Below are 12,280 nucleotides of genomic sequence, written 5' to 3'. Positions count from 1 at the left end.
CACCAGGTCCCTCCCACAACACGTGGGGATTATGGGAGTACAATTCAGGATGAGATTTGGGTGGAGACACAGAGCCAAACCATATCAAGCACTATTTCTGACTTAGAAAATGTAAATGGAGCAAAGTAACTAGAATACGAAACTTATTACTACAATACAGTACTAGTTATTTCTGGTCACTCTGACACCATACCAGAAGTATTCTTTAAGGCAATGGTTCTTAATCTGTGGTAATTCTGCCCCAAAGGAACACCTGGCAATGTCTGGAGACATTTTTGGTTGGCCAGGGATGCTGTTGGACATCCTACAACACACAGGATAGCATCCACAACAAAGAGTTATCTGACCCAAATGTCAAGGTCGCAAAATTCTGCTTTGGGATTATTCTTATAATAATGTTAATAAGATCAAAATAACATTTTTAAACAATGTGAATGTTTTTTTAACTGGAACTAAACGATCTTGAAACCAAAATGATATCTATTATTTCCTTCTTAGGTAAATGGCCTAATCTTTAATCATTTAGCTTGATGTGATGTGATGGTTTTCATGCAACATATAAGTAGTTGGTATGAAATGGAAAGAGTATCGCTGTGGACTCAATACTTTGGTTTGAATTCAATACTTTGGTTTGAATACTTCAGGGCACAAGAGGTGGACGCAAACCTCAGAGGCTGTTTTCTAGCCAATAAAGGTAGCTATGACTTGTGTCCTCGCCTACATACTACACACTAACCTCTCCAAAATGCCATTTCGTTAAGAGCATTCAATATTCAAAAACTCTCCTCCTAGCTTTCACAGGCCATTCACAGTATGATCTCCAACCCAATGATTCAACTTTCTCACTTGTTCCCTAACAAACGTCCCTTTAGTTAAGTATCTCACAGGCCTTTTCTCTACCCTACTCAAATGTATCACTCGCTCTTTTCCCTAAACATCTTGATTCTCACAGACAGCAAAAAATACCTTTCCATCTGTGCCCAAATCCAAAGTCCCAGCTCTCACTTTTAAGCCCATATAAATCTTTCTTCTAGAAAATATTATTGGTTTCAGAGAGAACAGAATTCTATGTTCATTCTGTCTCCTAGCCAAACTCTAAACACCCTGAAAGCTTATGCTCCACTCAGTAATTTAAACAAATATTTATACAGCAGTTACCACTGGCCAGACATGGTATTAGACAAAAACTTGAAGATGAATTAAGATAAAACTAGATTATTATACCTCACATAAAGGTTGTTAGCCTCTTTCACTCACAGGGTGCACTACCATCAAGACTTATGGTACCTGCTCATCAAGTTCCAAACCTCTAGATTCAGGTTTCTAGGATTCATCAGTTTTTTGGGTTTTGCTTTTTAATCCACTCCAGATCAGTCCTAAGTATAACCAATGGCAAATAAGAATTTCACTGTGACAGGTCAACACAGGATTCACTATCTCCCCCACTCAGAGGAGAAATGAGCAGGCCCACTCAAAAGATACAAGCATTCACAGCCTAAAATTACTATTCTTTCTGTATCTACTAAATAGGTATTAGCAAAAACACACAATTTAGTCTGATTATCACTATAAAATATAGTACCAATTAGGTATTAAACGCATACTAAAAACCTAACTTGAGAGCACCTATTAAATCCCACTCCTCAGGCTTACTGGAGTCAAGGGTCACTTACAGACTTAGCTTGGCCCACTCCTGCTTCTCATTTACACTTTCCAAACAAAATAAGCCTCAAGAGCCACACATAATTGGGTACTTTCTTACTGTCTCACAGAGGAGCAGAAGCTCCTGAATGGAGTAGTGGAGGATGTGTGGGGGAGGAGTTTCAGTCTAGTACACTGCAGAAGTGGGAGATGATTTGATTCATCCTCGTGAATTATAAACCTGATTTTTAACTAAATACAACTTTATCTTTCCAAATATTTTAAAAAATTTCATATGTGATACTATGGTACTACATTATCTTGCATCTATTATTCTTCACATTTCAAGGAGATATAATCAATATTTTTTTCTCTAAAGTCTCTAATTTCTATTTTATTCCAGAATGTGAGACCTTTCCCAGATCCAAGTGAACTGTGTTTTGCAATCTTTAAGCCACTCCTAAAGACCTAAAGTCTTCCTCTTAAATAAGCTAGTTTGTCTTAAAAGTTGTTCATTTCCTCCGTAACTTCGATCCCAAAATGAAAGATCTCAGAAGATGTAATTTCGAGTAAATGAAAGAGGTGAAATAAGAACTTACTATTACCAAAGCCTTAAAACCTACATTCTTTTACAAATTCATTTTTGCTACTGAAAATCAGCCCAACAGGAGTCACATGCAATGTGCTCTGGCAAGTACAGATAATTACTATAAGGAATAGTGTATTCAGGTAATGCAAACTATTTATATTAAGACACTACTTAACTCTGTTATTTACTGCCCAAATTGCCTTTTTAAAAAAATCATGTCAAAATTACATGAATTTTTATAGTTATAGATATGTTCCTAGCAGAAGAGTAAGGAGGCAGGGGGTTGCATAAGTGGAAGTAGAAGGCAAGTAGCCTTTTTGGGCTACCAGGGTATCAACACCAGGTTCCCTGGGCCATTTGGCATAGGAATTTGAATACAGGGTGGCCCCAAAGATGTGACTGAGGAGTAGTAGCAGCATCAGTGATCCAGAAGGCTCATAGGATGTGACCGATACAACTTTGGTGTTCCTTATCTGATATTTCTAAAAACCAAAGTTGTGTTTTTCATGAAAACAGACTACATGACTTATTTAGGTAGATCTGATAAATGTTTTAATAGTTACACTTGTGGAATTTAACTTTTTCAATGTAAAGTTAAGAACATTATAAGAAGCATTCTAAACCACTTTCGGTCCTGGGTGCTATCCAGTTCAATAAATGTTTTTTTGCCCAATTAAACAGTTAAATTTAAAACAAACAAGAATAATGGATCATAAGATCATATATATGTCTTGGGTTCCAATTCTATCAAAAATATGCTATCATTATAGCATAGTGCTCCACCTATGGCAGTTTACTCAATAAATGAAACCATATTTATTGAAGCCAAAATTTATCCATCTGTGATATATAATCTTACTACCACTAAGTAACAAGAAAAACTACCAGTAAAAAGGCTTTTAATGTATCATGTTATATTATGATCCCCACATGATCAGAGTAATAAAACCAACTTAAATTTTATCAACAGGATTTTTTAAATTACAAAAGCAGGGCCAGGTGTGGTGGCTCACACCTATAATCCCAGCACTTTGGGAGGCCTAGGCGGACGGATCACGAGGTCAGGAGATCGAGATCATCCTGGCTAACACGGTGAAATCCCGTCTCTACTAAAAATACAAAAAATTAGCCGGGTGTGGTAGCAGGTGCCTGTAGTTCCAGCTACTCGGGAGGCTGAGACAGGAGAATGGCATGAACCCAGGAGGCGGAGGTTGCAGTGAGCCGAGACTGTGCTCCTGCACTCCAGCCTGGGCGACAAAGTAAGACTCTATCTCAAAAAAAAATAAAAATAAAAATAAAAATTATAAAAGCAATTCACGTCTTACCAGAAAACCTGGAAATCACAAAAGGTACAAAGAAGAAGTTTAAAACAAAGTGCTTCTGTAATCCTACTAAACAGAGCCATGCCAGTACTTTGGCTAATTTTTAAACTTATTTTAAAAATCAGACACTACATCTAGAGAGTATTTTCTTCTTTAATTCGTCATGGGAAAGTACAGATTCGATACTGCCATTATTCAGAATCTGTGAGAAATATCTCATCTGTAACTGGCATAAGGGTCATGTAAGAAATTTGGTCTCATTGTTTTATAGCTTTGCCTCATTTTAACCTAACATCACTGATAGATTGATACCATTTAAATTAATATCACTGAACTCTTACTATACTGTGGTCCTGTTTAGAAAAACGAAGACGAATATGATACTGTCCTCCTGCTTAAACTGCTCACAATCTAGACTACACAGACCAAAGTACAAGGTGGTTGTATTAAATATACTCTAAAAAAGGATATGTAAACAGTGATAGGTTAACAATGAAGAGGAAGTAAACCAAGTTAAAAATTTAAGAGAATTTCACAAAGGAAAGAAAATCTGTATCGTACCTGAATAATAAGTAAAATTTGGTAAGGGGAGGAGGAGGAAAAAACGGATGAACATCAAAAGCCAAAGGGCATAAAAGTTCTTGAAGGTTCTGGCAAAAGCAAGTAAATCTAGGAAAAGGGTAAATTAGTGCTGGACTGCTGAGGACTTTTAAATATCCTGCTAACTCATTTTTTTCACCAGGCAAGATAATGACTCTAATGGTTTTCTAAATTCAAACCTACCCTCAAGAGGAAAACAACTGGCCATTACTGAAGATATTCAGAGAAATGTGCCACAGACTTAAAGGGAAAACATCCATGATGCTTCCTTTGCTAAATATCTCCTCACACTTAAGCTTAGCACTCTGTCTTGAAGGTATCTTTTTTTTTTTTTTTTTTTTTTGAGACACAGTCTTGTTCTGTCGCCCAGGCTGGAGTGCAATGGCACGATCTTAGCTCACTGCAACCTCCGCCTCCCAGGTTCAAGCAATTCTCCTGCTTCAGCCTCCCAAGTAGCTGGGATTACAGGTGCCCACCACCAAGCCCAGCTAATATTTTTGTATTTTTAGTAGAGACGGGGTTTCACCATGTTGACCAGGCTAGTTTCAAACTCCTGACCTCAAGTGATCCTCCTGCCTTAGCCTCTCAAAGTGTTAGGATCACAAGCGTGAGCCACCATGCCCAGCCTGTCTTGAAGTTATCTTATGCTCCCACATAGAGTGCAACAGAATTAAAAGAACACTTAGAATTCACCCAATTCAACTTTTTTACTTCTTTGTAACATCGCCCACAACAGGAGCATTCAGCAGTCTTTTGAAGGTTATTTCCAAAAATTTGTTTAGGGTAGTCCTTATCATCCAAAAACAGCTCTATTAAAAAATTCTTCATTCTACGAAATCAAAAATTGTCTGCCTCTAATTTACACCTATCAGTCTAGTGATGAAGAGTTATATAATAATCCTTATAAGAGTCCTTCAAATACTCAAAAAGTTCTCTTACCCAAGCTAAATATCTATAGGCTAAATAAATCAAGATCAATAGTTCTTCATCAGACTTGACTTTTAGGTTTGGTGTCAATCTCAATTTCACTTTATTAGCTATGTGACTGTGGGTTTAGCTTCTTTTACTGTAAAATAGGGATAACATGACACATTCTACCACATGGATGTACTGTGAAGACAATGCTAAATGAAATAAGCCAGACACAAAAAGACAAATATTGAATGATTCTACTTATACAAGGTACCTAGAGTGGTCAAATTCATAGACACAGAAAGTAGAATGGTAGTTGCCAGGGGCTGGAGTCCATGGGAACAGGGAATTACTGTTTAATGGGTACACAGTTTCAACTGAGGAAGATGAAAGGTCTAGAGATGGATGGTGGTGATGACTGCACAACATTGTGAATGTACTTAATGCCACTGAACTGTAAACTTAAAAATTATTAACATGGTAAATTTTGTTATGTATATTTTACAATAAAAACAATAATAATAATTACAACTCCAAATTGTACACATTAAATGATTTAAGATGTGTAAAGGAGCTGGACACGATGGCTCACGCCTGTAATCCCAGCACTTTGGGAGGATGAAGCAGGTGGATCACTTGAGCCCAGGAGTTCAAGACCAGCCTGGGCAACATAGTGAGACCCTGTCTCTACAAAACATAAAAAATAAATTAGCCAGGCATGGTGTCACGCGCCTGTGGTCCTAGCTACTCAAGAGGCTGAGGTAAGACAATCACTTGAGCCGGGGCAGGGTTGGGGGTGGGGCGGGGGGAAGGGATTGAAGCTGCAGTGAGCTATAGATTATACCCCCACCCCTGGTCCACAGAAAAATTGTCTTCTACGAAACCAGTGCCTGGTGCCAAAAAGGTTGTAGACTGCTGTCTTGCAAAATGCTTGGCATATACAACATGGGCACATCACAGTGACTGTAATATACTTTTATCAACCATGGGGCCCTGCTTGGCCAAGTTCTATTTTTTAAGAACTTGCATTATCATGTCTCTCAGTGTTCCCAACACTGTGCTGCACACAGGTACTCTAAGTATTTGTTCCATTAAAGAAAAAAATTTAAAGCCATTTTAGAATGACTGGAAAACCACTGCTAACAATGGAATAGAGGGCAAGGCACAGTGGCTCATGCCTGTAATCCTAGCACTTTGGGAGGCTGAGGTTTGAGACCAGCCTGGGCAACATGGGAAGACCCTGTCTCTTAAAAAAAAAGAAAAAAAAAGGGAAATAGAAAGCTTATTAGAGGTTTAACTTCTGATTCACCTAACCCACACACATACGCAAACCACATTACTTTAAAATAACATCTCCTTGGTACAGAAGAGTCTAGAAAACATAAAACTTCCCAAGATGTTAGTATGTTAATCAGTGAATGACTGCCAAACTATTCAGATAAGTGGTGATAATTACACAAATTGCTTTATTAATTTAGGCTTACCAAATTAAATTACAGGCAAATTTTACCAATGGCCCTCTACAAAAAGCATACATAAACAAAGAGGTCATACAATAAATTAACTCTCAGCAGTGAAAAGCCACGAGTGACAAAAAAGTATAAAAACCACACACCTACCTAGCTCTGAAATGGGACATTTATCAACAAAAATTATTGATGAGAAGTCAGTATGAATTTGAAGTGTCTTCATAAACCTAAGATAAATTGATCTTGTGAGCCAGAATGTAGCTTAAAATGGGCTTAGGCCTACCACTCCAAATGATGGAAAGGAACAGAAATTTTATCACTAATATAATGGTGAACACGGGCAGGATCAAAAGTCTGGATGAAAGGAAATATGGCAACTTCTAAAGAAAAAAATAAGCAGTGTCTAGAAAGTCCAGACCAAACTGATTCCTTGCAAAATTCAAAACTGGATTTAAAAAAGTTTGTGAATAAAAGTGAATACATGAAATGCTAGCTAGAACATTCATCATAAACAAGTCCAAACAAATCAACTGCAATGGCTATTTTAATAGGTTGGTAATAGTAATGTAGTATTCTTCACTGTAGTTGAGAATCTTATAGGCAGAGAATAGCTTAATTATAGCAAGGCATTTGACAAAAATCTTTCATAATGTCCACACAAAATGTCATATGAGCCTGACAATAAAAGATAGAACTAGTAATTATTGAACAACCATGTGTGTTAATTAATAGACTGGTGTTAATCTAGAGTGAGTCTGAGGTGCACACTTCAGAGTAATTTATCCTTTTTTTTTTTTTTTTTTTTTTTTAAGACGGAGTCTCGCTTTGTCGCCCAGGCTGGAATGCAGTGGCAAGATTTTGGCTCACTGCAAGCTCCACCTCCCGGGTTCACACCATTCTCCTGCCTCAGCCTCCCAAGTAGCTGGGACTACGGGCATGTGCCACCACGCCTGGCTAATTTTTTTTGGTATTTTTAGTACAGACGGGGTTTCACCGTGTTAGCCAGGATGGTCTCGATCTCCTGACCTCGTGATCCGCCCACCTTGGCCTCCCAAAGTGCTGGGATTACAGGCGTGAGCCACCACACACCCGGCCCATAGTAATTTATTCTTATCAATAATTTGAATGAAGACACGGTAGATATGCCTACCAAATATAAAGATGACCAAATAAATCAGAAAGGATAATATTAAATGTCTAAATAAAAACTAACAAAAGGAAATTTAAAAGCCTTATATTTAATCTAAGCACAACTAAAAAAATATAAAATAAAAGCCTTATATTTAAGCTAAAAAAAAATCCATTACACAAAAAATAGGGTTAGGAAGACTCAGTTTAACATCTTATGTATAAAATATATGGGAGAGAAGTTGATATTTCGGGCTCATATTAAGCATAAGTAATAGAAGTTAAAACTGTCAATGAAGTATTTAGTTAAAAAAAAAAACAGCATTTGGTTCATACCCACCACACTCTCCACCTGATCAAATATCATCTAAAATGCTGGGTACAACTCTGATAACCATGTATAATGACAATGAGCAATTTAGAGTTAATTAAGAAAAAGAAAAACCATGATTGAAGGATCAGAAAATTACATTATCTAAGGAATGATAAAACAAACTGGGATTATATACTCTGAAGAAGACAAGGGAATGCTCACAGTGTGTGGGAGAAAGAGTCAGCAGTGACACCACAGTAGTCTTCAAATATGTGAAGAGGTCATTCATGTGAAAAGGAGATTATACTTGGAAAAAGCAAAATACTGTGGGAACAGCATAGGCTATGATGTATAAAGACCTGGATTCAGACCCTGGTGCCATTATTTAGTGTGTTATTTCATGCTTGGAGAGAGATTAGTTTTCTTACCTAGAAAATGCTACCTATCTCATAAATGTACAAAATTAGAGGTAAAAAATATTTATAAGCTGCCTGGCACAGAATGACACACTGTGATGCACAATGATGTTAGTTCTCATCCCTAAGCTTTTCTGAGTTATTCTAGAACAGTGTTTTTCAAAGTGAGAATTGCAACTCATTAATGGGTCACAAAATCAGCTTAGCTGGGTAGTTACCAGCATTCTTATTCTAATGAAACAGAATAGAAAGGAAAATATCTGAGCATATCACTTGTAGTAGAAGTAATCAACATTTTGTTAAACTTTTGCTTCAGTTATTCATATACATTATTCATATATATGTGAATTCCTGATTATGAGTTAAAATGTATTTATCATGAAGCTGGGTCCAAAAAAAAAAAAAAAAGTGTGAAAGTGACTGCTGTAGAGCACTATTTTCTATGTGTGTTCTATAAGATACTAGTTCCTTGGGAGCTCAATTAAGTTTAGGACCAAACCATACTCCCTAGAGATTTACTATGTTCAAAACACATTAGCATTTCCAAGAGCCCAGCATTAAAGAAAACTGTTTATTTTTGTAGAATCAGTTTTTCCCACACTTATTCCATCCCAGAACCCACCCACTTTTATTCTACATAGCACTTACTGACATCTTCAGAACTAGCACTTTGTGGCACATACACTCGGGAGGAAACATTCCTCTAGATGAAAAGGAAGGTGAATAGCTAGAAGTTACAGAAGGTAGATTTTTAGCTTGCTAAAAAAGGAAAAAATACTGCCTTTGAACCTTTCTGCCACTGACATCCACCCCCTACAACTTTTACCCTAATCACATACCCCAACGCATTTTAAATATTATTTATATCCAACTTACAGTTCACACAAATCTCAGAAAAAGTACAGGACACCTGTAAGATCAAGATATGATGCCAGGATCAAAGCATTAAGCAGGAATCATCTGGTCAAAAGAAACTCCTGGCACAGTATTTAAGGAAGACTTACTTTACCTTAACAAAACTCATGCTCAGGAACCAAAGCAGCCAAAGACTTAATCGGCTCCTCCAAGTGGACTCAATGTGTTCTAATAATACATAATCTAAAATGGGCTGATGGGTGCAGCTAATCCTCATTATTATGAGCATCATTATTATCATCACTTGCAAGAGCCATGTGACAATATTTACAAGATTCTGGATTCTTTTAAAGTGTATGCATACCCAAGATTCCTTTGGGAGAAAGTAATTTCACATTTATATCAAAAACTGTCACTACCATAGTCAGCTCTAATATTTGATATCACTTGGTAATAAAGGTTTGTCATCATATACTCAAGAGTAATCCTGTTACTCAAATCTTCCTAACTGGGAGTTACGAATACCTCTGACTCTGCTCTTTTAGCTGTCAAGAGCATAAAATGCCCTTCCCGCTCTTTACTCACTTCCAGACTCCAAAGCCACCTCCTCCTCAAAGTCTGGCCCAACTACTGTGGACCACTATTTTTCTCCCAGTTACTGAGTACTGTCAGCACTTTTTGTTCTATCACTCTTTGGGTAATTCACTGTACACTTTCTAGTTTATTTAACTGCACAAAACTTAGTTCTCAACAAGACTATAACTGCCTTATGAACAGGGATCAACACTTAAGAATCTCCAGAATCTCCTACAACATCATGTAAGATTCTTGATTTACAAGAACATCATGTTCCTTGATTTAAGTAACTAGGCTTAAGAGTAACAAATAGCAGCTTGTTTTAAGACAGTTTACTACGTGCCAGATCCAGCGCTAAATGCATACATAATTATCTAAGTTTTCATAACTCTATAGAGGTAAGTGCTATTATTTTCTCCATCAAATAGAAGAAGAAAGTGAGCCTCAGAGTAACTTGCTCAAGGTCATACTGCTAGTAAGTGGCAAAACCAGGGCCTGAATCCAGGAAAGCTCTTAACTACCTCAGAACACTGAAAAGTTCCAACCCTACAATAAGAGTCTATGCATGATTTCGATTTCACTAAGTTAGAAGTTTTAATTTCAATAGAACAGAGATATTTTAGCTAAAAGTTAAAACTTAACTTTAAGAAAAATTAAGACAAATAATTTCCCACACACATCTTTATAATAAAACGAGGGGAAAACCTCCCATGTCCTATTTATGAAAGTAATATAAAGGTGGGGGGGATCACAATTTCATCAAGAAGTGGCTTATGACAATACAGCTTTGGTTCAAATTTTTAAATAGGACTCTTTTTCTCTGCCCCTAGGAGGAACGTGGAAATGAAAGATGGATGTGATAACTGTCAATTCAGAGCTCTGCAAAACGCCAGACTCGTTTTAGAAAATAAGAGCCGGGGCTCTAGTTCCACCCTTGACTCTTCACACAAAGAGTAACAAAAACAAAAACAAAAAAAAGAAAAGAAAACAAGCAGCACCATCCTCTGCCCTCTTCACACAAAGCAAGCTTTACCCCACTACCCAAAGGGGAGTGCTGATTCACACGGTCTCCCCATCCCTGCCAGACATGGGTCCCAAACACCAACCGTTGCATAGACGTAGACGACTTTGGTCTGCCCCCGACCCCCACACCTGGTGATACCTCATCAAGCAGACCCCTCTCCTACATCCAAAATGCCCAGGGCCACCATCCGAAAGCCAGTATCTTACACAAAGCAGGACCCCGGCCTACAAAGCAGTTTCCCACCTCCGACTCCTCCCCAGGCGAACGGCCCTTCTCAAGCTGCCCCAATCCACAGACCCCAATAGGGTCCAGCACCCAGAAGGTCCACAATCCAAAGGAGAACGAGCTACAACCCTGTTACTTGCGCACGCCTCGAACCCCCAACTCCAGCTGAGGTTCCCTCTGCCAAAGCAAGAAAACCACGAGTCCCCACGGGAGTTTTCTCGACTACACAAAGCGAGGCGCCAGACCAGAGGGACCCTCAGAGGACGCTCTCCGCCCCCGGGTCCGTCCCCGCCCAGCTCCGACCCGGCGCCCCAAGCTCACCAGCTCTCCTCTTCCTCCTCCCAGCCCGACAGGCGCTCCAGCTCGTCGGGCCGCAGCGGCTCCACCTCGTCCAACAAGCCGCCCTCGCCCGCCGCCAGCAAGGAGGTGGCGTCCCGCAGCTCTTCGCTACTCGTCCGCCTCGGGACCGACCCGGCCCCGCCGCCCGACTTGGCGCTGAGGCCCAAGGGGAAGCCCCGAGGAGACGCCGCGCCGGAGGAGGGAATGGACGCGCCGGCCCGAATCGGGCTGCCGGGCCCTAGGGAGCCGGCGCCCTGCACGGCCCCCGAGCGACTCCTCAGCTGTTCGTTCTGTTTCTCCAGCTTCTTCACCAGCTCCTGCAGCTTTCGCACCTCCTGGTCCGCGTTCACGTTGGAGTTAACGTCCTCCATCCCGGCCCCGCCGCCTCCGCCGCCCGCTCGCTCTCGCAGCGACAGGGAAAGAGCCGGAGGAAAGAGGCGTCGCCGCCACTCACTCTAGCCGAGGCGCCGGCATATAGCAGGACCAGGCCCCACCGCCAGGGTCCCCCCACCTCGGGTTCCAAAGCGCCGCTGGCCCCAGCCGAGCTGCCTCATCTGCGCCGGCTCCGGGATTGGGGGAGGCGGCGCCAATATCCGGCCTCTGCCGCCATCTTCCCTCCGTCCCTCCGCCCCCCGCGGGCCGGCCCCGTCGGTGACCTCAGAGCGTCGCGGGTGGACGCGGCGGCCGGCGGGCGCTGAGAGGACCGGGCGCCGGTTCGCGGCGGGGCGGGGCCACTGACGGGGCCTATGGGGCGGGGCCGGTGTTCGAGGGGCGGGGATTAGGCCGGAAGGGGCGTGTCGGCGGATGTGGGACGAGGCCGGGCTGGTTAGGGAGGGTTCCTGCAGGCCGGGAGGCGAGAAGGCGGCTCGCC

General features: G+C 40.7%; 1 protein-coding gene across 2 annotated transcripts in view; it reads right to left on the bottom strand.

The window, feature by feature from the left end:
* Nucleotides 1-12,041, bottom strand: part of SLAIN2 (SLAIN motif family member 2) — a 77,914-nt gene extending 65,873 nt beyond the window's left edge. For both annotated transcript variants that reach the window (XM_005554848.5, XM_005554849.5), the window contains exon 1: nucleotides 11,392-12,041. In XM_005554848.5, coding sequence (XP_005554905.1) covers nucleotides 11,392-11,780 — 389 coding nt within the window. In that variant the 5' untranslated portion in view covers nucleotides 11,781-12,041. The remainder of the gene's footprint in view (nucleotides 1-11,391) is intronic.
* Nucleotides 12,042-12,280: the final 239 nt, after the last annotated feature.

This window comes from Macaca fascicularis, chromosome 5 (genome assembly GCF_037993035.2).
Source record: "Macaca fascicularis isolate 582-1 chromosome 5, T2T-MFA8v1.1".
Taxonomy (NCBI): Eukaryota; Metazoa; Chordata; class Mammalia; order Primates; family Cercopithecidae; genus Macaca; species Macaca fascicularis.
Note: the sequence above shows the minus strand (reverse complement) of the source record. Positions and strands in the feature narration are given on the sequence as shown.